At 44.6% G+C, this 24,331-nt stretch overlaps 1 protein-coding gene across 5 annotated transcripts; it reads left to right on the top strand.

Annotated features, from left to right (window-relative positions):
* The first annotated feature begins 12,410 nt into the window (after positions 1-12,410).
* On the top strand, positions 12,411-24,331 carry MTRES1 (mitochondrial transcription rescue factor 1). 5 transcript variants are annotated; one of them, XM_085016695.1, is made up of 4 exons: positions 12,411-16,464; positions 16,669-17,150; positions 19,275-19,347; positions 24,050-24,331. In XM_085016695.1, exons 2-4 carry the CDS (start codon positions 16,681-16,683, stop codon positions 24,227-24,229), a joined length of 723 nt encoding a protein of 240 aa, XP_084872821.1. In that variant the 5' UTR covers positions 12,411-16,464; positions 16,669-16,680; the 3' UTR covers positions 24,230-24,331. The 5 variants fall into 5 exon arrangements, with proteins under 5 accessions (XP_084872821.1, XP_020946247.1, XP_020946255.1 ...); XM_021090588.2 differs by having other exon boundaries at positions 12,411-12,802; XM_021090596.2 differs by having other exon boundaries at positions 12,411-12,621.

Raw genomic sequence — 24,331 nt, forward strand, 5'->3', positions numbered from 1 at the left:
TTTATGATAGGATGTCATGGACAGAAATAGACACCAGAGACATCCCTTCTAAAGTCATATGCAGAAAGGTCATATATCACAAAGGGACAAGGAAACCTCAGCAGGAGAAAGAAAGCAGATAAGCTGAAGGAGACATTTTAGCTGATGTTGAAAGAACCATTCAATGAGCCCATAATAGATAGGAGGGTGAGATTCTGCCAGACTTAATTGCCAGGGAAATGAGAAATCAGCCACTCCTAGAAACTGAGAAACACACCATGGACAAGCCTGTAAAAAGCAACTTAAAAGAAAAGGGAAGTCAGGATTCCCTGGTGGGGAGTTCCCATTGTGGCTCAGTGGTTAATGAACCCGACTAGTATCCAGAGGACGTGGGTTTGATCCCTGGCCTTGCTCAGTGGGTCAAGGATCCTGTGTTGCCGTGAGCTGTGGTATAGATCGCAGAGGGGGCTCAGATCCCACGTTGCTGTGACTGTGGTATAGGCCGGCAGCTGTAGCTCTGATTCGACCCCTAGCCTGGGAACTTCCAAATGCTGTGGGTGGGGCCCTAAAAAAGACCAAATAAAAATGAAGAGAGAATTCCCTGGTGGCACAGCAGGTTAAGGATCTGGCCATGTCACTGCAGTGGCTTAGGTCACTGCTGTGGCAAGGGATCGACCCCTGGCCTGAGAACTTCTGCCTGCCACAGGTACAGTCAATGAGGGGGGGCACTAAGGAAAGTGAACATGCAAGGAAAAGGGACAGGAATTAAGATTTGCTGAGCCCCTCCCCAACATGAGCTAAGTGCAGGGCTAGTACCTAAGATACCCTGCCTTCAACTAGATGACATAGCGGAGTTGTTTTTTTGTTTGTTTGTTTTTTTGTCTTTTTGTCTTTTTAGGGCCGCACCTGCAGCACATAGAGATTCCCAGGCTAGGGGTCAAATCAGAGCTATAGCTGCCGGCCTACACCACACCCACAGCAATGCGGGATCTGAGCTGTGTCTGCAAACTACACAACTCATGGCAATGCCGAATCCTTGACCCACTGAGCAAGGCCAGGGATCGAACCTGTGTCCTCATGGATACTAGTCAGGTTTGTTAACTACTGAGCCACAACAGGAGCTCCGTGGAGTTTTTAATAGGGCTTAATATATTAATGCTGTAGAAGGGTTACTTAACCCTTAAAGTAACCAAGCAATGGCCTCATGTGCTCACCGCACAGGAAGCCAAACTCTGACAGCAGGTGTTCGCAGCAAAGTGAGGGCTTATTGCCAGGGCCCAAGCAAGAGAATGGAAGACAATCCTCAGATCCTCACCCACATGGTCTTTGAACTGGGGATGTTTTAAAGAGAAGGAACAAAGAAGCTGGGGTTAATCATCATCTTGTGACACCTCCTAATGGCAGTTACAGGAGTCAGGATGCCTACAGTTTAGGAGCCTCTGGTCTGGTGGTCCATCATCCCGGGGGTCTGTGAGTTCATCTTGCCCTGGAGAAATAGCCTGAGTTTATACATTAATGATGTTATCAACAGCAGCAATTTTAGCCCTCTGACTCCGGTTGATTAGTGTTCAGTCGGCACAGAATTGAGGTCAGAGGAGACAAGACAGGGAATACAGTTTGGATAGCGAGGTTAATCATAAACTCAGCAGGGGAAATTGGTTTTAGGGGATTTCATCAATGCCTGTAGGACAAAGTTCAAACTTGCCAGGTGTGCACCACCTGTAGGCACCTGGCCTAATTGGCCGCCCAGCGTCCCCTTCTCCCAGGATATTGCACTTTCCCCTGTCCCCAGCACATCAGCCATTTTCATGCTTCCGTGCCTTTGCACATGCTGTTCCTGTGGCTGGGGGTGCCTTAATCCACTGGCAAATGCCTAGCCATCCTGCAAGCCTCAGCTCAAATGTCACCTTCTCTGTGAAGTTTTATCAAATTCTTCGAGGTCCAGTGAGTTTATTTCCTCTTTCTGTTTCCATAAAACCCTCATGTTCTCACACATATTAAAACACGTTCTGTCACGTTACAATAACCTTCTCTCATATCTGTCTCCTCTAGACAGTAGCTCCTCGTGGACAGTGCAGGATCCAACACTGACACTATGCCTGGAATAAAAGAGGGGCGTAACAGATGCCTACCGACTGAAAGAATGATTGAATGTATGTACACTGGTGCTATTTACGGAACAATGACATGTAAACAACAGACACGTAAGCAACCAGCTAGAACATCTCAGAATAGCTTCCTTTCGTTTCAATTCAGTTTACTGGATGAGATCTGAGTGTCACCCTCCTTTCCTGTCAGTATCTTTCAGACATAGTGAAAGATTCAAATGATGTGACTTGTGTCAACATATGACATGACAACGATAGATCACTTTAGACCAGGGCATCCAAACACAAACTTCAGCAGTGATGGAAATAGTCTACATTCGCACCTGCTGATATGGTAGCCACTAGCCAAATGCAGCTGCTGAGCACTTGAAAGGTGGTAAGTACAAAATAAGGAACTGAATTTTTAATTTGAATTAATTGAAGATAACCACATATGGCTAGAAGCTACTATATTGGACAGCAGAGCTTTAGGTCATCGTTAACCCACAGCATTGTAGGATGTTCTACCTCATTACAGTTTTTTTGTACCGAAAAACCAACTCAGCCACTGACACACTGGGTCATCTTAAGAACTTCTTTTTCTGTTTCTCATTTTACTCACCTGTAAACCCAGCAAGAGGGACAAGATGATGGAAGATGGACAGCTCAAAGCTCCATGAATGTACATGTTTGGGCTCAGTTCTCTTTGTCACAGCAAGCCCCCCAGCAGGACAACTGACGAGAGTACCCCTCTCCCCATTCCCAAAGGCTTATGCACCCACATGGATTCCAGGGGTTTTCTTCTTCATCCCAACCCGTGAGTCAGAAGACCGAGCTGAAAACACTGATGGTCCCTGGGGGAAATCCTGTGTCGGAAATGGGCAAAGACCTCACTAGTGCAAAGCTACGCGTCCCCAGGTCCTTTCAGTTCTTCAGTTTGGAGCTGTCTGGGGTAGGGTGGCTGCCTGAGTCGGGGGTAAATCACTCAGCTTCTTTCCCTTAGGATTTTTGTGCTTAAAAAAAAGAATGAGGCTTATAAAGTCAGCTGGGCTTCTCCTCAGGTTCACTAAGCCTGATTATCTAATTTCCACCTGTTCAAAAAAGTGCTTTGCAATTCCACAGCTCCAAGGAGAGAAAATGCTAAAGCCACTTCCCAGGTTCTCTGGGAGGAGGAGAAAGTAGAGGAGGGGGAGGAGGAAGGGAAGAAAAGAGGGATGGCCGCTGAAGCTCTAGGCTGGTGGTACTCAGTCAGAGTTGAGTGCGCCTCAGAATCACCTGGAGGATTTGTTCAAGCACATTGCTGGGCCCTGCTCCAGAGTTTCTGAATTAGTAGGTCAGGAGCAGGACCCTAGGTTGTGCATTTGTAAGTCCCCAAGCGATGCCCATACTGACGATGATCATAGCACCACTCTTTTTTTTTTTTTTTTTTTGGTAGTTTTTTTTTTTTTGTCTTTTTGCCATTTCTTGGGCCGCTCCCGCAGCATATGGAGGTTCCCAGGCTAGGGGTCCAATCCGAGCTGCGGCCACCAGCCTACACCAGGGCCACAGCAACGCCGGATCCGAGAGCCGCATCTGCAACCTACACCACAGCTCATGGCAACGCCGGATCGTTAACCCACTGAGCAAGGGCAGGGATCGAACCCGCAACCTCATGGTTCCTAGTCGGATTCGTTAACCACTGCGCCACAACGGGAACTCCAAGCACCACTCTTTGAGAACCACTGCTCACTATCATTGCTTCAGCCCTCAGCTACTTTGAGTTCCATACAAGATTTGAGTCAAAATGAAAAGACATGTAAGTGCATATGCTTAGAGAGGGTGGGCTTGGTTCATGTGTTTCCCCCTGGAGCTCCCTCCTGCCCAGACAGACGTGCAGCAATGAGGGACCGGAGCAGGTGGGAAAGTCTGGAAGATCTTACAGTTGGTTTCAGTCACCTGGCTGGCACCCTGTGGCTTGAAAGCCTCAGCAACAGCAGATCTGAGCCACATCTGCCAGATCCTTAATCCACTTACAGAGACTACATCAGGTCCTTAACCACCTGAGCCACAATGGGAATGCCTCATCTTTCCTTTCCTCCTTTTTTTTTTTTTTTCTTTTTAAGGCCAACGTTTATGTTATTACTTATCACATGTCATGCACTGTTCTAAATACTTTACGTGTATAAGTCACTTCATCTTCACCACCATCCTTTAAGAGAAACATGCTATTATCCCTATTTTACATGCCAAATTGATGCATGGAGGTTAAATGATATGGCCAAAGTTACACTGTAAATAAAAAGCAGGACCAAAATATCTGGCTTTAGAATCCATGCTCCTAACCATTCTATAGAATTCTGGTGTTTTCTGTTCATCCATTTACTTGCTTGTCTTTTTAGGGCTGCACCTGCAGCATATGGAAGCTCCCAGGCCAAGGTTGAATTAGAGCTACAGCTGCCAGCCTACGCCGCAGCCACAGCAACTTGGGATCTGAGCTGCATCTGTGACCTACACCACAGGTCACAGCAACACCAGATCTTTAACCCACTGACTGAGGCCAGGGATCGAGCCTGTGTCCTCATAGATACTAGTTGGGTTCACTAGCGCTGAGTCACAATGGGAACTCCTGCAGTCGGATTCTTAACCCATTGTGCCACAGCAGGAACTCTGAGCTAGGCACTATTATTGTCTTCGTTTCACAAATCCGGAAACTGAGGCATAGTCACACTAAGAAACTTGTCCAAAGTCATGTATCTATCTGCTAACACACATTAGAAACCAAGATCTTAGGCTGTTTTGCTTCCCTCGGTGACCAATTTCGTGCATTTCATGTTGATAACTACCATCTTCTGTCTCACTGAATCCCACTTACTGACCTTGTTCTTAAATTATACCCTAGTCACTGACCAACACATAAAGTCCTGGGTTCTAATTTTTGGAGTTAAGAAATAGATTCAGGAGTTCCCGTCACCCAATAATACTTTTTGAGGACTGAAATTTACTGAGAAAATCGGTTCCAGGTGCTCTCATCACACATACGGAAAGAGTAACCATGTGAGGAGGTGATATGCCAATTAGCTCAACTATAGTAATCATTTCACTCTGTATATGTATATAAAATCATTATGGTGCATATTTTAAATACATACAATTTTTTTAATTAAAAAATACACATGAGATATAAATCAACACCACCCTCTTCATTCTCCTGGCCATTATGATAGTAACAAAAAGGTTCCTAGTTACCTGTACAGCGTGCACCCAAAAAAGAATCTTGAAATTATGGGATGGCAGAAAATGAATGGTGGCAAGGCTGCGTTCGTGGAAAATTAGAACAAATTATAGATTCAGAGCATGAAAAGCTGCCCTTTAGAATCTTCCAAACCACACAGTTCAAAGAATTGTGAATACTTCTGGTTAAAGAACTCTTCCTTTTCCTTTTCTTTTACTAGTAAACTATAATTTTTGGTTTCTTCTTCAGGCTAGGGTAGAAAACAAATCAGGAGCATATTCATTTTGTAAAAACTGCCATTGACCGCAATGTAATCCTTGATTTTTAAGTATATATTTTGGGGCTGAACTCTTTCTCTTCATTGTTTCATGGCTTGGGTCACTGTACTTCCTTGCTTACTGTTGATACTGTCTTATCCCTATTGACTCTAAGATCCTTTTAATAGAGAACAATATTAGGACTGAACAATTTCAAGGGAACGAGTCATAACAAAAATATACATTTACTTTACATTACGGGTAGAAGGAAGGAAGCAAACAGTATCGGAAGGAAGCAAATAGTATCTGCTGCAGGGTTTTCATATCGTAAGGTGATTACCATAGTGGCTTAGACTTAGTTGAGTACTCAGAAATTTTAGTTTACTTGCCACAGATCAATCTAGACCAGTAATCCCCACTGTGGTCCAAAGAACAGTACTGAAAATACATGTGGGATGCAGTTAAACCATCCTTAGAGGGAAATGTATATATTTAATTCTTATATTAGAAAGTAAGAGAGGATAAAAGTTGTGGAGCTATGCATCTAGCTAAAGAAACCAGAAAAAAATACAACAAAGTAAGTCCAAAGAGGAGTTCCCGTCATGGTGCATCAGAAACAAATCCAACTAGGAACCATGAGGTTGTGGGTTCAATCCCTGGCCTCGCTCAGTGGGTTAAGGATCTGGTGTTGCTGTGAGCTATGGTGTAGGCCACAGACACAGCTCGGATCTGGTGTTTCTGTGGTTATGGCACAGGCTGGCAGCTGGGGTTCCGATTAGACCTCTAGCTTGAGAACCTCCATATACCACCAGTGCAGCCCTAAAAAGGAAAAAAAAAAAAGTCCAAAGAAAAGGAAGAAAATGATAAAGAAAAAAGGAATTAACTAGAAAGCAAAGGTAAAAAGGATTTTTTAAAAGCCAAAAGTTTTTTTAAAAAACACTAAAAATTTACACCCTCTGGAGTTCCCGCTGTGGTGCATGAAGCAGGTTAAGAATCCAGCATTGTCTCTGTGGTGGCATGGGTTTGATAGGTTTGATCCCAGCCCTGCACTGTGGGTTTAAGGATCGGCATTGTCACAGCTGTGGCATAGGTCACAGCTGCAGCTCAGATTTGATCCTGGGCCTGGGAACTTCCACATGCCCCAGGTATAGCCAAAAAAAAAAAAAAAAAAAAAGATTCTTCTCTGCCCTTTAGCCTCCCCTCTCCCCTCACTATGCAGATTGTATCTGCATTATGTTTCCACCAAACTTCTCCCATGGGCAAGAATACCTGCTCAACCTTAAAGAGCAACATTCTCCCAGCATCAACAAGATAACTCCTTAAAAGATAACATTCCTCCTTAATCTTGTAAGAGGTCACATGACCCACTAGGTTGCCCGATCCAAATTAAATAAATTGTCAATAATACGTTCTCTGATATATATCCTTCTGCCTCAAAAAAGTTACCTAACCATGCCTTGATTTCAAACCAGCAGAACACTTCTCAGAGCTTTTTGAAATGCTCTTCCCAATTATAATCCTCAAATATGAATAAAATTTTCCAGTTCTTTCTTAGAACTGATGAATTTTTCATTGACATTATGAAAAATGTTATGCCATCTAATTAGAAAATAACACACAATTAAATAACTGATAAAAATTTAATTTAAAACTAGAGTTCCCATTGTGGTTCAGTGGGTTAAGAACCTGACTCATAAGGATATGAGTTCCATTCCTAGCCTTGCACAGTGGGTTAAGGATTCAGCATTGCCTTGAGCTGTGGTGTAGGTTGCAAAGGCACTCAGATCCCACATTGCTGTGGCTGTGGTGTAGGCTCACAGTGCAGCTCCGATTCAAACCCCTAGCCTGGGTAATAGCACATGCCAAAGGTACGGTCCTAAAAAGCAAAAAAAAAAAAAAAAAGAAAGAAAGAAAGCGTAACCAGCCTTGGGGCAGGATCTTGGTTCTCTCTCAAGGCATACACATATGATGTAGGCATTTTATACACCAAAGAGAAAAGTTGTATTCCTTATGCTTCTTTTAGCAATAGCAATAAATACTTTAAAATGGAACAGCTTAGAGTCCTTCCTTGTCCTTCTCCATGGCTTAATTGCACGGTAAACACAAATCACCCTTAAGCTAAAGATTAGGCACTCTGAGCACAATTGCCTGTGGGTTAAAGATTATTACCACAAGACGTTTTTTAGGAAATTTCTTAGTTTGTTCTAATCTTTGATCAATATACCCTTTTCACAAATACTGTTATTCTAGGCACTAACCCAGAAGACCACCATCGTGATCATGCCGAGGTCTCCTGAGTTCAGGTTTGATGGCTAAGATTCTCCCAAAGAAAGAAGAATGCATGTTTGTCCCAATCCGGATTCCCATATGAAAACGCGTTTTTCTCCTTTTTACTATAAAACTCCCCACAGTTCTTCCCAATGGCGGGACACAGTCTTTTTAAAGCATTAGTCTTGGAGTTCCCGTCGTGGCGCGGTGGTTAACGAACCCGACTAGGAACCATGAGGTGGTGGGTTCGGTCCCTGCCCTTGCTAAGTGGGTTAACGATCCCCGGTGTTGCTGTGAGCTGTGGTGTAGATTGCAGACACGGCTCGGATCCTGAGTTGCTGTGGCTCTGGCGTAGGCTGGCGGCTACGGCTCCAATTAGACCCCTAGCCTGGGAACATCCATATGCCGCGGGAGTGGCTCACGAAAAGGCAAAAAGGCAAAAATAAAATAAAATAAAATAAAATAAAGCATTAGTCTGCTGTGGCCTCCTTTGCCTGGCAAAACAATAAAAGCTATCTTTTTCTGCTTCACCCAAAACTCTGGCTCCAAGTTTTTATTCGGCATTGGTGGACAGAGGCCAAGTTTTGGCAACACAATCTCTGCTTCTACCATCACATGGCCTTCTTCACTGTGTTGACCCTCTGCCTCCACAGCCAAATCTCCTTCTCTTTTTTCTTATAAAGACAACAATTATTAGAGTCAAAATCTACCCTACACAGTATGACCTGTGAAGACCTTATTTCCAAAGAAGGTCCCATTCACAGAGATTGGGGGTTAGGACTTGAGCATATCTTTTGGAAGGACCGAACTCAGTCCACTACATAGCCCTACAGAAAACAAAAAAAAACAGATCCTCAAATGTGCAACACAGATGTAGAGAAAACAAAAGTTGCTAACATACAAATAAAAAGATGCTCAACTTCATAGTTAATCAGAGAAGCACAAATTAAAAGCAAAATGACATACCATTTCATACCCATTAGGCTGGTAAAAATTGTTAGGAACAAGTAAGTTAAATAAGTGTATACAGGACAAGAGTTTTTAGGTGAACTCTTTAATAATTATGTTTCAATAACTATGTTTTATATATATATATATATATATTGGCCACACCCACAGCATGTAAAATTTCCCAGACCAGGGCTCTAACCCACACCACAGCAGCTACCCAAGCTGCTGCAATGATAACACTGGATCCTTAACCTGCTGCACTCTAAGGAAACTCCATATTTCATGGTATTTCTACTTAAAACACTTTCTCCAAATCTTTTTGGTAACCTGACACTTTCCTAAGTTAAAGTAAATGATGAGTTAATTAAACTTAAATTAAGTTTTCTAAATTAAATTAAATGATGAGAATTCACTGAACAGCTAGATCATTTCCAAATAAGATAAAATACTGAAACATTAATTGCTAAATAAATCTAAGTTTAACAACATTTGTCTTTTTTTTTTTTTTTTTTTTTTTTTTGCTTTTTTAGGGCCGAACCCATGGCAGATGGAGGTTCCCAGGCTAGAGACTGAAGTGGAGCTACAGCTGCTGGCCTACACCACATCCATAGCACTGCTCTGCAACCTACACCACAGCTCATGGCTTAACCCACTGAGCAAGGCCAGGGATCGAACCTGCAAAACATGAATCCTAGTCAGATTCCTTTCTGCCACACCACAATGGAAACTCTGACTTTTGTCTTATTACAGAAAAAGTAGAGATGTTTGTTTATTAGAAACGTGTTTCACCACATTGAAAAAAAATAGGAGGAAATGGATGTTTTTAGAAATTATGATATTGTTGAGGAAGAAGAAACTTTCCTCTACCCTGGGTTCTTCTGGCTTGTCTAAGAATTAAATGGACATGAGACAGATTAGCAGGAGACACTCAAAGCTTAACATGTATACATGGAAGAGACCCAGGAAAACCGAATGCTCAGCAAAATGTCAGGAGCCCTCATACTAGGTGGTCTAAACCAGTGAGAACTATAATCTCCACAAGGCACCACAGCAGGGATGGGTTCCTGTGAAAAAAATTAAAAACCGCAAATATGTATATACACACACTACTGAATCTCATGGCAATTTTTTATATTAATTAGCACTTTGAGTTAAAAATCAACTTGATTCATTTTACAAAATGTTTATCATTTTAAAGGCCAGTGACTAAATCGATTGTACATAGTTGAATACCACTGTAGTAGGTTTTTTTTTTTTTCTTTTTATAGCCACACATGTGACATATGGAAGTTCCCGGGCTAGGGGTGGAATCGGAGCTGCAGCTGAGGGCTATGACAGAAATGCCAGGTCTGAGCCGCATCTGTGACTTACGCCACAGCTTGTGACAATGCCAGGTCCTTAATCCACTGAGCAAGGCCAGGGATCAAACCCGAATCATCACGGATACTAGTTGGGTTCTTTTTTTTTTTTTTTTTTGGTCTTTTTTTGCTATTTCTTGGGCCGCTCCCACGGCATATGGAGGTTCCCGGGCTAGGGGTCAAATCGGAGCTGTAGCCACCAGCCTATGCCAGAGACACAGCAACACCAGATCTGGGCTGCGCCACAACGGGAACTCCACTAGTTGGGTTCTTAACCCGCTAAGGGAACAGGAACTCCAGCACTGTATTCCTTTATCTCCTACCATAATCATATGTAATCATATAGAAATTTTACTGTTTATAATAATGCTGATTAACTTCTATTACTGGTGGATTTAATGATATAGTTGTAGTCTTTTACAAACAACTTAAACTACTAAATGCAACTGTGTATTACCTGTGGAAAATGTCAACAGTATAAACTGAATTGATATAATACATGAAGTTCTATTACTTCAGCACTTGATATAATTTGTAACTGCCTTTTCTTATTGCACAAATGCAATCAAGCAGCCTCTGCGGGAAGCAGCGAAATGAAAGCAGATGCAATGCAGACCTGGTATATAGGACAGGAAAAGGAAGGCGGATGCTCTGAAAACAAGAAAAAGAAACACATAATTTAACAGAGCATGTATCCCTATAAGTAATAATGTGAACATGTATGAATCCTCTTGAAACAGACTGTCCCTTGGAAGCTCTTCCTTTAATTTCTGGCTCATCTTTTCACACCATGAAAAGGCAGTATTTTCAGAGTTGGGTTTTGTTTGTTTTGTTTTGTTATCTAATCACCCACTGACTGACTGGTAAGGTGATCTCTTAGTTCTTGAAAATATGTTCTGAACTTCCCTTTTATTGTCAGAAAATTCTGGTGGGTGTGTGCATTTTTCTGGAGACAATATCTATAACTCAAAGATGTTCACAGAGGTTGGTGATCACAGAAAAATCCAAGGCCCACAGCATTAAAATAAGCTCTTGTGCCAAAAATAAACCCATGCACCAATGGTCAACTAATCTATGACAAAGGAAGCAAGAATATACAATGGAGAAAAAGTCTCTTCACTGAGTGGTGCTGGGAAGATTGGACAACTACATGTAAAATAATGAAATTAGAACATTTTCTAAGACCACATACAAAAATACACTCAAAATGGATTAAAGCCCTAAATGTAAGACCAGATACCATAAAATTCCTAGAAGAAAACATGGGCAGAACACTCTTCAACATAAATCATAGCAAAAATTTTTTGGATCCTTCTCTGAAACAAAGGAAATTAAAAGCAAAAATAAACAAAAAGGATCCAATTAAACTGAAAAGCTTTTTCACAGCAAAGGAAACCATCAACAAAATGAAAAGACAACCTACCAAATGGGAGAAAAAAATTGCAAATGATGACTGCTAAGGGGTTAATATCCAGCTGACATAAACAGCTCACCAAACTCGACAACACAAAAACGAAAACAAAAACCAAGCACTAACCAGATTAAAAATTAGACAGAACTGAATAGAAATTTTTAAAAGAGGAAATAAAGATACAAACAGGCACAAGAAAAGATCCTCATCATCGCTAATCATCAGGGAAATGCAAATCAAAACCACAGTGAGATATCACCTCAGACCTCTCAGAAGGGCTATCAGCAAAAAGACCACAAAAAAATGTTGGTGAGGCGGGGGAGGGGTTGGTCGGGAAGCTGGACAGAGAAAGACAAATACTCGATGTTATCACTTATATGTGGAATCTAAAAAAATACAACTAGTGAATATAACGAAAAAGAAACAGACGCTCAGCTATAGCCAAAAAACTAGTAGCTACCTTTGGGGAGAGAGAAGGGGCGGGGCATTCTAAGGGTAGGGGATTAAGAGGCACAAAAAATAAGCTACAAAGATAATATTGTTCAATATGGAGAATATAGCAAATATTTTATAATAACTCTGAGGAGTACCACCTTTAAAAATTACAAATCTCTATATTATACACCTGTAACTTATATAATGTTATACATCAACTATCTTAAATGAAAAATAAGTCAACTAATTTAAAAAAATAAAGCTCTCTTCAACCATGTGTAACCACCAGGCTCAGGCTTCCGGCTCGGCTCAGAGACGTGTCTGTCCTCGGGGCTGCCCTCCCGGCCCAGTCCGCCCGGCCGCGTCTTCCAGCAGAGGTCGCTGCGCCGCCGACGCCGCGCCCGAGTGCCCCGCCCAGCCCGCTCTCACTGCGCCGGCGCCGACGGAAGGGGCGGGGCGAGGCCAGGGAGGGGCCTGGAGGCCGGCGGTCTCGGCCTCGGTGGGAGACCGGGTGGGAGGAGCGGCGGTGACGTGCAGGTAACTGCGCCCCGGCCGGGCGTGCAGTGCCCCCGGCCCGCGCCCCCTTCTGTTGCTTCACCGCGCGCACGTGGCAAATACGGGCGTGGCGTTCTCCTGTCCTCTCCCTGCGGTGTCAGGTCTCCGCGTGAGTCTCTCGCGTCCTATCCTGGCCAGGTCGGGCCGCTCCGGGGGCTGCAGGGTCCGTGGGAACCCGGTGGGCAGAGGCGATCTGCCCCGGGCCCGGCAGCACCTGCTTGCTGCAGACACAGACCGTGAGCTCGAGGACTCTGGTGTCCTGTTTCCCTTGACCTTGAGGACCTGGGAAGGTGCGCAGCCCGAGGGGTGTAGGGAGGGAGCAAGGGGAACCCGACCTTGTCTCAGCATTTCGTCACTCTCCGAGGTCTCTAGGAGAAGACAGGATTTTTAGTTGCAGTTGACCTAAAAGCAGTTAGATCAGGTTCGCCACACAGAGTAGTTAGGCTTAAGAACGTGGAGAGATTCCACATGTCCCGCAGGTCACGGACAGCGTTGCCTTCGCACTCCACTCATTACTTTTTTTTTTTTTTTTAAACAGCCTTCGTTTATTTCACAGATTTTATATCTGTCTTGAAGATCTCGAAACCTCATTCAGGTTTCCTGCCACGATCATCCATCCCCTTTTAGGTTCACGCTGCCACCAAAGAAATCTTTTAAAAGGCACTCCTATGGGATCACTTCTCTACTTAAAATCTTTCTAGAACTCTCATGCTTTCTGGGTCAAGTCCACACTTTGATCTGGAAGCCCCTTGGAGATGTAGCCTCTTGCCCTTCAACCCAGGCCCATCTTTGTTCTTCATCCCAGTGCACTGGTTCTTCTGGTGTACTTTGATTTCACAGTATTTAATGAAGCATTTACCACGTGCCCAGCACTGTTCTGGGCACTTGGGATTGACACAGGCAAACAGGTTATATTCTAGTAGAAGAGACATCAAAAAACAAAACTCCCATAAAGTGTATAATATGATAGCAGGTAGTAAGTGCTGTGGTGAGAGAAAGTAGAACAGAGTAAGGGGAAATTGGGAGGGCAAGATGCCTGTTAAATGGAGTTAGAATGAGTAGACTTTATGGAGGTGAAGATGAGTTATCCACAGGTAGCTGGGCTAACAGTGTTCTCTCGAAGTTGGAACAAAGAATCCCCAGAAGTGTACCTGTTGTTTTGAGGATCATTGGGAAGGAGCTGTGTGAGCAAGAGAGGCAGGAGGTGATGAGGGGCCAGATTGCACAGGACCTGTAGGCCAAGGTAGGGATTTTGCTTTTCCAAGTGTTTTTTTAGGGTTTTGAGGGAAGGAATGGCATACTATAAATTAAAAGACTCACTTTGACTGTTCTATGGAGAATAGACTGCAGGGGGCCTTTTAGTAATGCTGGTGATAGATGAGGGCCTGAATCTGGTAGCAGTGGAAATGGTGACAAGTGATGGGATAATGGCCATGTTTTGGAGATAAGCTAACATCATTTCCTAATATAATGGATCTGGGTGGAAAGAGAAGAGTCAAGAGTGACCGGAAGCTTTTGCCCTCGGGAACTAGGAAGGTAGAGTTACAATTAACTGAGATGGGGAAGGCTGCAGGTAGAGCAGGTTTGGGTTGGGATGTATCAGGAGTTTGTTTTTGGACAAATTAAGTTTGAGGTGCCTGTTATGCACTCAGATGGAGATGTTGAATAGCCACTTGGATATTGTATCCGTGTCTCCAAGACTGCCCCTTGGTTCATTGATTTCACTAGGAAGACTCAACAGAACTCAGCTGTGGGTCATGGCCATGACTGATTACAGCAAAAAGATGCAAAGCACAATATGTAAGGGAGAAGATGCATGGGACAAAGTCTGGAGTGAACCGGGTGCAGTCTTCCAAGTGTCCCCTCCCAGTGGAGCACAAAGGACATGCTTCATTCTTCCAGCAAGAATTGTGACAAGAAGTGAAATGTTGGTCTGTCAGGAAAGCTCATTAGAGACCCAATGCTTATGATATTGATTGGAATTTAACCACACAGGCACCTTGTACCTAGAATGTTCCAAAATCCCAGACTCCCAGAAGGAAAGCAGGTATTCAGCATAAATCAAATTGTGCGGGCAGTTTAGGTACAGTAAGTCACTCATGTTGGTTCTGGGAATGGCAAGAACCCTCCAGAAATCCAAGTTCCCAGATACCAGGCAAGGGCCAGCCTGGCAGGCAGACCTGTCTAAGGATCACACTCTCAGACTTGCTGTATTATCTCTTGTCCTCAGGTATACAAGTCTGGGATTTGGGAGGCAGGTCTGGAATGGGGATATGGATTAGGGTGGTATTTAAAGCCATGGAAATATCTGGTGTCTTGATACGTAATTAGCAGAACTGACTGATGGAGCTGAGCTGGATGAAGTGAATGTAGAGGAGGACCAGAGGCTAAGCTCTGGGATTCTCCAATATTAAGATGTCAGGGAGGAGAAGGAGGCAGCAAAGGAGGCTTGAAAAGCAGCAGCGGGTGAGGTAGGAAAACCAAGAGGGAGCTGTCCTGGAAGAAGCGGGAGTGGTGAGTCGTTTCCTGTGCTGCTGAGAAATCAGATAAGACGAGGACTAACATGACCTTTTGGATTTAGAAAATGAGAGGCATTGAGGAAAATACAGACAGCATTTTGAGTTTTGTTGTAAAGAGGAGCAGAATAAAGGTAGCTGGGGTGGGGGTGGGGTTAGGAGAATGTTGATTAGGTTGGTTTATTCGAAATAAGAAATAACAGCTTGCTGATGGAAACAGGCCATTAGAAAGCAAAAAATTACTATAATATGGTGTTTCCCCAAAGCTCAGTTTCAGGCCGCTGTTGCTATCAGAACTGCTCAGGCGTCCTTGCTCTGGGCTCCAGCCTGGGCAGGGTCTAGCCTCCTCTGGAACTCAGCTTTCACTTTTGTTTTCTGACGGCTGGGTTTATTGCCCACGTTCCACTTAAATGGTAGTTCATGAGGACAAGGACTATGTGTTTTATATCCGGGCTTAGCTGGCCACTTGGCATAAGCAGGTAAGTGAGCGAGGGCGTGGATGTGGCAATGGATAGGATGCCCTCATTTCTAGAAGGTGAATCTGCAAGTACTCTCTGGTTTTTATATGTGATCAGCAGATTGGGGGTGGGGTGAGGAATGGGCCACAGTTCCTGCTCTTAGTTTGAGAGCTAGGGATGGTACAGAAGACACGGAGCATTGTGCAGGGTGAGTTTGAAAAGGGGCCTGGTGACTGTGGGCAGGGGAGGGTGGATCATGTGTGGAGCCTAGATGAGGGCGAGGCCTTGCTCAGAGGACAGAAACTTTTTTTTCCCCTTTGGTAGTATAATGCTTTTTTCGAAAGAAATAGAAGGAACCGCAGCACCACTCCTGATCTGGTTGAAGAGCGGCTGGTAGGTCTGTGAAGTAGGATTTTTGACCATGTGGCAACCCTTCTTCCATTACTAGATCATCTCAAACCATCCTGAGGTACATGGGGAGGTCTGCCACCATCATAGTAAAATGGTTTCTGCCACTTTTGAGCTAGTGAAAGAATTGATTGCTCTGTGGCCTGTCAGCACCTCTGAGCCTCAGCAAACAAATGTCTAGTTTGAGGGTCTCCAGGCCCCTTCCTTCTCTGCTAGCTAATGGCCTCTGTTAACAGTGGGAAGAAGAGGTAAAATGCAGATCTATCCCATTTGCTCATTCCTAACTGTGATTTGGTGGAGTTAGAGGTAGAAATAAAGTTTAGAGATTGACTCTGGGTTTTATAAAGTCATGATTGGGTGTCTTTGGCAAAGTCAAGGTAAAGATGTAACGTATGTCAGGAAAACAGTCTTTCTCACTGGGAGATTTTTCTTTTTTTAAAGTAAATCATGAGAACTATTGTTACTGTTTTTCAGTCGCAGTCAGTACCCATGCTAATTTGGGTGATGCAGAAGAGAAGAACCAATGTTTTCACCCATGTTAGTGTCTAGTTCGACCTTCAGGACCCCCCTGTGAGTGAAGCATGTTAATTACACCTAGAAGACTCACCTGATGTAGTGTGTGGCCCTTGGTCCATGCGGACCAACGCGGCCTTTTGTAGGAGGGAGCATAAGTACAGTCCTGGATGTAGAGTGTTCACAGGGTGTATGGTTTGTGTGGTAAGAATGCCAGGGTACTTCACTTATGAAATAAAACTGAGTTATGGTCTGTTTCAGGTCACATACGCCATGGCTATGACTAGTGTCCGATTGCCCAGCAGCGTTTTAAGAAAGCCAGAGGCCTGGATCGGACTCTGTGGAGCGCTACGAGGGACACCTTCACACAAGCGCTGTGCATCCTTGAACCGATACATCTGTTTTTCTAGTACCAAGTTAAATGCATCAAATTATAAAACTCTTTTCTATAACATTTTCTCACTGAGATTCCCAGGGCTTTTAATATCTCCAGAATATATTTTCCCATTTTCAACAAGACTCAAAAGTAATATAAACTCTAAAAAGTCTGCTGAAAAGGCTCTGCAAAAAGTAGAAGATGAAGGGGACTCTGATGAAGGGAGTGATCATAACGAGATGAGTGAGCAGGAGGAGGAGCTGGAGGACGATCCCAGCGTAGTGAAAGACTACAAAGACCTGGACAAAGTAGTGCAGTCTTTTCGGTATGATGTCATCCTGAAGACAGGCCTAGATGTTGGAAGAAAGTAAGCATGTGTGGTTTATTACAGAATCACTCATCATTTTGGTTATTTTAAAGCAGCATTACTAGGAGTTCCCATTGTGGCTTACCAGGTTAAGAACCTGACTAGTATCCATGAGGATGCACGTTCGATCCCTGGCCTCACTCAGGGAAAAGGATCCAGCATTATCCCTGAGTTATCCCTGGGTTGAGGATCTGGCATTGCAAAAAGCTGTGGCATAGGTCGCAAATGTGGCTTGGATTCTGTAAGGCTGTGGCTGTGGTGTAGGCTATCAGCTGCAGCGCCGATTCGATACCTAGCCGGGGAACTTCATATGCCACAGGTGCGGCCCTGAAAAGAAAGGGGGAAAAATATAAAGCAGCATTACCAGTCACGAGGCCCATATTATGATAAAGAGTCACCATAGATGTGAAAAAACTTTATAGGAGCCTGTTTCAGTTATTTCATTCTATAAATGAGAAAACTAATTCCCACAGAAGTCAAGTGGTTCCACATACCATAGTCCCTTGACTATAAGATGAACCACTGGTTTAAAAACAGCTTCTTGAGGGGAAAAAGGAATCACCATGTTAGATGTATATAGCAAGCATAGAATGCACCTGGGTTTCACAAATGCTGTATCGTGAGAAGAACAGAATCAACAGAAGCAGTGGCAGTTAAGACCGCAGGCTCTGGGGAAGTTTCCTTGTGGCTCAGCGGCGGTAAATGAACCTGACTGGTATCCGTGAGGACTCGGGTTCAATCCCTGGCCTTGCTCAGTGGGTTAAGGATCCAGCCTTGCCATGAGCTGTGGTATAGGTGGAAGACTGGGCTCGGATCTGGCATTGCTGCCACTGTGGCGTAGGCCAGTGGCTACAGCTCTGATTCCACCCCTAATCTGGGAACTTCCATATGCTGCAGGTGCTGCTCTTAAAAAAAAAAAAAAATTCAGGCTCCGTAGCCAGACTACTGGGGTTTGAATCCTGGTTCTGTGTGGGAACTGAAAATCTCTGCAGTTTCCTCATCTGTAAAATGGGGTAACAGAACCAGCTTTGGGAAATGATGGCTCAAATGAAATGAGTATCTAAAGCATTTATAATAGTGTATGGCACATAGTAGGTACTCAGTAAATGTTAGCTATGATGAAAATGCCATGTGTGTTCATTTATAGTGCACAGAGATATTAAGTGTAACTTTTTTTTTTTTTTTTTTTTGTCTTTTTGCTATTTCTTGGACTGCTCCCACGGCACATGGAGGTTCCCAGGCTAGGGGTCCAATCGGAACTGTAGCCACTGGCCTACGCCAGAGCCACAGCAACGCGGGATCCAAACCGTGTCTGCAACCTACACCTACACCACAGCTCACGGCAACGCCGGATCCTTAACCCACTGAGCAAGGGCAGGGAACGAACCCGCAACCTCATGGTTCCTAGTCGGATTCGTTAACCACTGCACCACAATGGGAACTCCTTAAGTGTTAATATTTAATTAATATTTAATATTCTCATTTCTCTGCTAAACTGATTATATAAGAATAGTGAGCCTCATTGTTCATCCATGCCTTTAGCAATCGCTGCGTGCATACTACGTGCACAGTAAGAACTGTGGTATGAATTAAGAATGAGTCCTCTGTGTTAGTTGTACCTTTATGTCCTCATTTAATGGCATAGTTTAATTTTTTGAATCCATGAAGCTTAAAAGAGCCATGCAGATGACTCTGAGCCCCTAGTAACCTGATCGCAACATGAATGTTCTCTAAAATCTGGCACGCTTGTAAGGGGCTTCACCGTCGCTCAGAGTAGTAACTGTTAGTAACTCATTTTACTAGGCAGAACCCCAGATTTCAGTTGCTTGGAGTCAGAGCATTAAGATGAAAGGGCACTTTTGTCTGCAGCTTGCCAGCCCACCTGGAAGCCCCAGCAGAGTGCAGGTTACCTGCCCACTGGTCCTGCAGGTCTTTACAGCAGCTGGCATCTACGTGGCATCTACCGTCTACTTTCCCAGCGCCCAGAATGGGGATTTTGTGGGGAGGCTGGTCATTGTCAGAATAAGCATTACTAACAGCAGGTATTTTTCTCACAGTTATGGAGTTGTTTTGAATATATTTCTATTTTAAAGCACTTTGACTTTTTTTTTTTTTTTTTTTAAGCAAAGTGGAAGATGCATTCTACAAAGGCGAACTCAGGCTGAATGGGGAAAAATTGTGGAAGAAAAGCAGAACGGTGAGAGGCTTTGACAGCCAGATATTTTTGTCTGTTGCTCTGCCAGTACTCAATTAATGCCTCCCCCAATTTCCCCTCGGGCTTCTTCCTAGGAGCGCCAGTGGCTCCTCGCATATGTCTGCCTTTCTCCCTCCGAGGCCTCCCTCAGCCCAGTTACATAGAATCACTAGCCACCTTCAGTCACACAGACCACTTGCTCTTTGCAGCTTTGAGATAAAGCTTTCCCTTTTTCTTTAAATTTTAACCACAAGTCACTATGATAATTGGCTAAAAAAAAAAATCTATTGATTAAATTTCTAAGTCATTAGTGTTAGCCCCTATGAAATCACAAGCAAGCTAAAAAGAAACATTTGATCCATGTAGAGGTTTCTTTGGCCTACTGTTAGCTGAGCAGATGTGTCTCTGTAGCCCAGCAGTCCCTCCCCACCCCCAGTACCTGCTGGATGCCCTACTCAGTGCACAGCCACAAAAAGAAGGTTCCGTATTTCCTGACAGCTTCATATCAGTACTATTGTTAAGTGAGAGACTCACTCATAAGTGTTATGAGAAAATGTATTTCTAGTACCCAGTGTCATTACAATAAATTAGATATGTATTTTTAAATGCATTTTTATAAAAATACATATGTTGAAAATTAAAATATTCCTATTACTAATGTTATCTTTGAGTGGAGCCTTGTGGGTTATATTTTCTCCATGCATTTTATGTTCTAAATTTTTTACAAGTATATTTCACTTCCATAATTAAAAAAAAATAATAATGATAGTAAAAGTTTAAAAAACTTTTTAAAGTATATGACAGAGACCCTTAAAAAGTTTGGAAGACACAGACTAACATATAATCTAACAGGGGACAAATGTTTCCAGGAAGTTAGACACATTTTTGAAAGTTGTTTTTATTTTAGCTTCTCTGATATTTCAAAACCCCCCTAGGGTTGGAGGATCTGAGCTGCATCCTATTGCCCTGGGGTATAGGGTTGGTGAGCATCGGCCATGGACCTGGGTGAGCACTGAGGCCGCCGGAGTCCCCAGGTTCAGAATGGTGCCTGCGGCTAAGTGGATGGGGGCGGGGTGGGTGGGGTCCCCAGTGCTTGTCTTGGCTGCCAAGTCACAAGGCCCAGATCCCTCTGATGGCACCTGACCTGGTAGGTTTAGATTGCAGGTGTCATTCCTTGCTGGGTGAGCTGCAGGAAGTAGGCACTGCAGACATGCATCTGGAGATCATCTCCTTCTTCTCCCTTAGGTGCTTTTTCCTGCTTATAGCCCAGCCCCCTTCTCACCAGTGTTCCAGGCAAGACCCATTCTCAGTGCACGATACCTCTGTGCCAGGGCCTCATTTGCAGACACCACAAGTCTATTTTTCTCCGTCTGCTTTGAGATATTGTTAACCGCCGCCTAATTGCTGCTTCTTCATTCTGCCTTGGGTGTTCTGTTGTCTTGGCCGCCTTCCAGATTTCTCCTGAGGGTCAGCAAAGGAAGGGGCTAGTATTAACACTGAGCTGCCTTGTTACTAGGAGGCCTGGTAGCCATAGTAACTGCAGCTAAGGGGAGATTGGAAATGTAGATACTTGGAACAGCCCCTAATCCCAGCTAGTTTTGCTTTGTGTCTACTGTGCCGTCTCCCACAGCAGAAAGGACAGGGCCTCGAAGGAAATAAAGAGCACCTCCCCTTCCACGGCCTGTTCCCTGAGGCCTGTGCATGGCTGCTGGTCAGGCACAGGTCTGGTGCTGCAGCTCTAACCTGGCTGCCTGCAGCTGCAGCTTTTTCTGTGAGGTGCAAACCAGCTGGGTCCCAGAGTGCTGAAGGCACTGGGTAACTGTTGTCTTAAATAGAGGGTGTGTGGAGCAAAGTATGGGCATGGAAGCCTTCCTAAACTCCCCTCTGCCTGGGATTGGCTGGGTAAAGGGGGCTCATTGCTTCCCTATTCTCTGCCCTGGAAGTAAGCCACCAAAGCCATCCGTTCTTCTCTTACAGGGCAGACGTCGCACATATTATATCTATGATAGGATACACAAGAAGGGTTCCCTTTCCTCTGTGTATACTTGTATACCTTTTGCATCTTGCGTATTATGTATTACAAATTGAATTTTAATGACACAAAGTCATGCCAAAAAAGGTAAAGCAGAATTCACAAGCCTTGTATTTCTAGACCTTGATTTTAAATGTCCATAGAGTTGGACTGCATGGTCATTTTTCCAAAAAATTGAACCTCGCAGAACTCAGGAGGACAGACCCGTCTCCCCAACCCCAGCCTACCTCTGGCCAAGATGATGCCAGGGTCATCCTTCAAACCCACGAGGAGAAACAGTCCTCATCCCTAGCTGTGGTGTGGGCTTTCTGCTTCTCAGCCCAGGAGGAAAAAGTTAATGATTTAGAGTCGGCCCCTGTGTGAGTTTTACATCCAGCCCCTGACTGCATTGACCAGTGTGGCTTTGTGGTGAGCAGGCGTGTTCCCACATCATGGACTAAGTATTGGGCCTTCCCAGGCCTTGGGTGGATGGCTTGCCCTGATGAGGTACAGATGTTCCGAAAGGCTAAAGTTATGACTGCCTCAGAGAGTGTTCATTGGAAAACATGGTAAACATAAGAATTTGCACCATGCTTCTTTTTCTTTTTTTTTCTTTTTTTTTCTTTTTTTTTTTTTTTTTTTTTTTTGGTCTTTTGTCTTTTTTTTGTTGTTGTTGTTGTTGTTGCTATTTCTTGGGCCGCTCCTGTGGCATATGGAGGTTCCCAGGCTAGGGGTCGAATCGGAGCTGTAGCCACCGGCCTACGCCAGAGCCACAGCAACGCGGGATCCGAGCCGCGTCTGCAACCTACACCACAGCTCACGGCAACGCCAGATCGTTAACCCACTGAGCAAGGGCAGGGACCAAACCCGCAACCTCATGGTTCCTAGTCGGATTCGTTAACCACTGCGCCACGACGGGAACTCCCTCTTTTTTTCTTAACCCCTCTTTTTTGGCCACCCTGTAGCATATGGAGTTCCTGGTCCAGGGATCAGATCTGAGCCATAGTTGTGACCTAAGCCGCAGCTGCAGCAGCAACGGATCCTTAACCCACTGTGTTGGGCCAGGGATCAAACCTGCATCCCAGGGCTCCTAAGATGCTGCCAATCCTGTTGCACCACAACAGGATCTCCTGTACCATGCCTCTTAAACAGAAAATTCCACTAAGCTTTTTTTTTTTTTTTTTTGTCTTTTTGCTATTTCTTTGGGCCGCTCTGCAGCATATGGAGGTTCCCAGGCTAAGGGTCTAATCGGAGCTGTAGCCACCGGCCTACGCCAGAACCACAGCAACGCGGGATCCAAGCCGCGTCTGCAACCTACACCACAGCTCACGGCAACGCCGGATCGTTAACCCACTGAGCAAGGGCAGGAACCGAACCCGCAACCTCATGGTTCCTAGTCGGATTCGTTAACCACTGCGTCACGACGGGAACTCCCAGCTTTTTTTTTTTTTTTTTTTTTACACTTTTTAGGGCCATACCCTCGGCATATGGAGGTTCCCAAGTTAGGGGTCGAATCAGAGCTACAGCTGCAGCAACACAGGGTTCAAGCCTCATCAGACCACAGGTCACAGCAACGCCAGATCCTTAACCCACTGAGTGAGGCCAGGGATCGAATTTGCAACCTCATTGTTCCTAGTCGGATTCGTTTCCACTGCGCCACAACGGGAACTTCTCTCCAGCCAGCTCTTAAACAGGCACCTGTGCCCATTTAGAGTCCATGGCCCCACATGGGGATCTTTCCATTCCAGGTGCTCCTATCCTGTCTCTTCACCCCTTCCCCACCCTTGACCTGGAAGCAGTGGTGAGGCGTCTCAGAGGACCTCTGGTCATCCTTGCTTGTGTTCTAGTGGAAGAAGCCTAGGGCGTCTGGCTTGGTTTAGCTCCTTCCTGAGTTGCTGGGCAAGATCCCCTGGGATCCTGAGCTGCCAAGACCAGGTGTCTTGCACCTTGGCAGCACTGATGGGACTCAACCCTGCACACACTCAACCCACAGCTCCCATCTGGACCAGAAGGGGATTGACCTCAGTCCTTTTAAACGATCAAGTCAGCTTTCCACTCAACCCTCTTTTCTGTAGCATCCCATCCTTGTGTGTTAAGTGGTGCCCCTTCTTGATGCTGTGGCATCACTGGGGTCAGCCAGTGCTGGAAAAGCAGTTTCTTCACTTCCATTTATTTAAGAGATTCAGCGGCCGTTGTTCTATCATGACTAATTTCCAGCATAGTTTTGTGCCCTGTCCCTGGTGTGTAGCTCATCCGGGTTGAAATCAGTGAAAGTCTGACACTGAAAACTGTCTTCTCAATGCATATAGCAATTACTGTGCACATACTCTCTAGGACTGTACCCTGCTTCCTTTGTTTTTTGCCATTGATCAGAATAAATGCCTCCGTTCAGGTGTTTCCTTCAGTCCTGCAGTAGAGGTAAGTATTGCAGCCACACCCAGGGCCCATTCCCAGGCAGCCAGCTGTCTTGGTCTGAAGGAGGGACACTGGCCCATACTGAGCCACATGGGTCTGTGGTGCCTTTGCAGAGAGGGAGGCCCTTTCACCTGGAGGCACCTGGGATAAGCGAGGGCTACAGAGGAGTCACCTGCCCCCCAGGTGCTGGTCACCTTGTGAAGACGCAAAGCAGAGCTGTTTGCATTGCCCTGCGTTTCCGAAAACATAAGGAAGGCTCTGTTTTCTTTTGCTTTTCAGGTAAAAGTGGGAGATACATTGGATCTTCTCATTGAAGATGATAAAGCAGCAGAAACAGAGACAGTGATGCGGATTCTCCTGAAGAAAGTGCTTGAAGAGAAGACTGACAGTGAGAAATACAGAGTGGTGTTACGGCGGTGGAAAAAGTTAAAACTGCCTAAAAAGAGTATGCCCAAATAAATGGATTGCTTTTTAAAAGTGATAAAGCTGCTTTCTAGTGGTGGGGAAGGGCCCAGATTAAAAAGAGGACTTGTTCATTAAAGTTCACCTATGATTTGTGGA

Source organism: Sus scrofa, chromosome 1, assembly GCF_054392235.1.
Source record: "Sus scrofa isolate SSC_HxYL_T2T_F1_AM1 chromosome 1, Sscrofa_HxYL_maternal_Yorkshire_Landrace_v2.0, whole genome shotgun sequence".
Lineage (NCBI taxonomy): Eukaryota > Metazoa > Chordata > Mammalia > Artiodactyla > Suidae > Sus > Sus scrofa.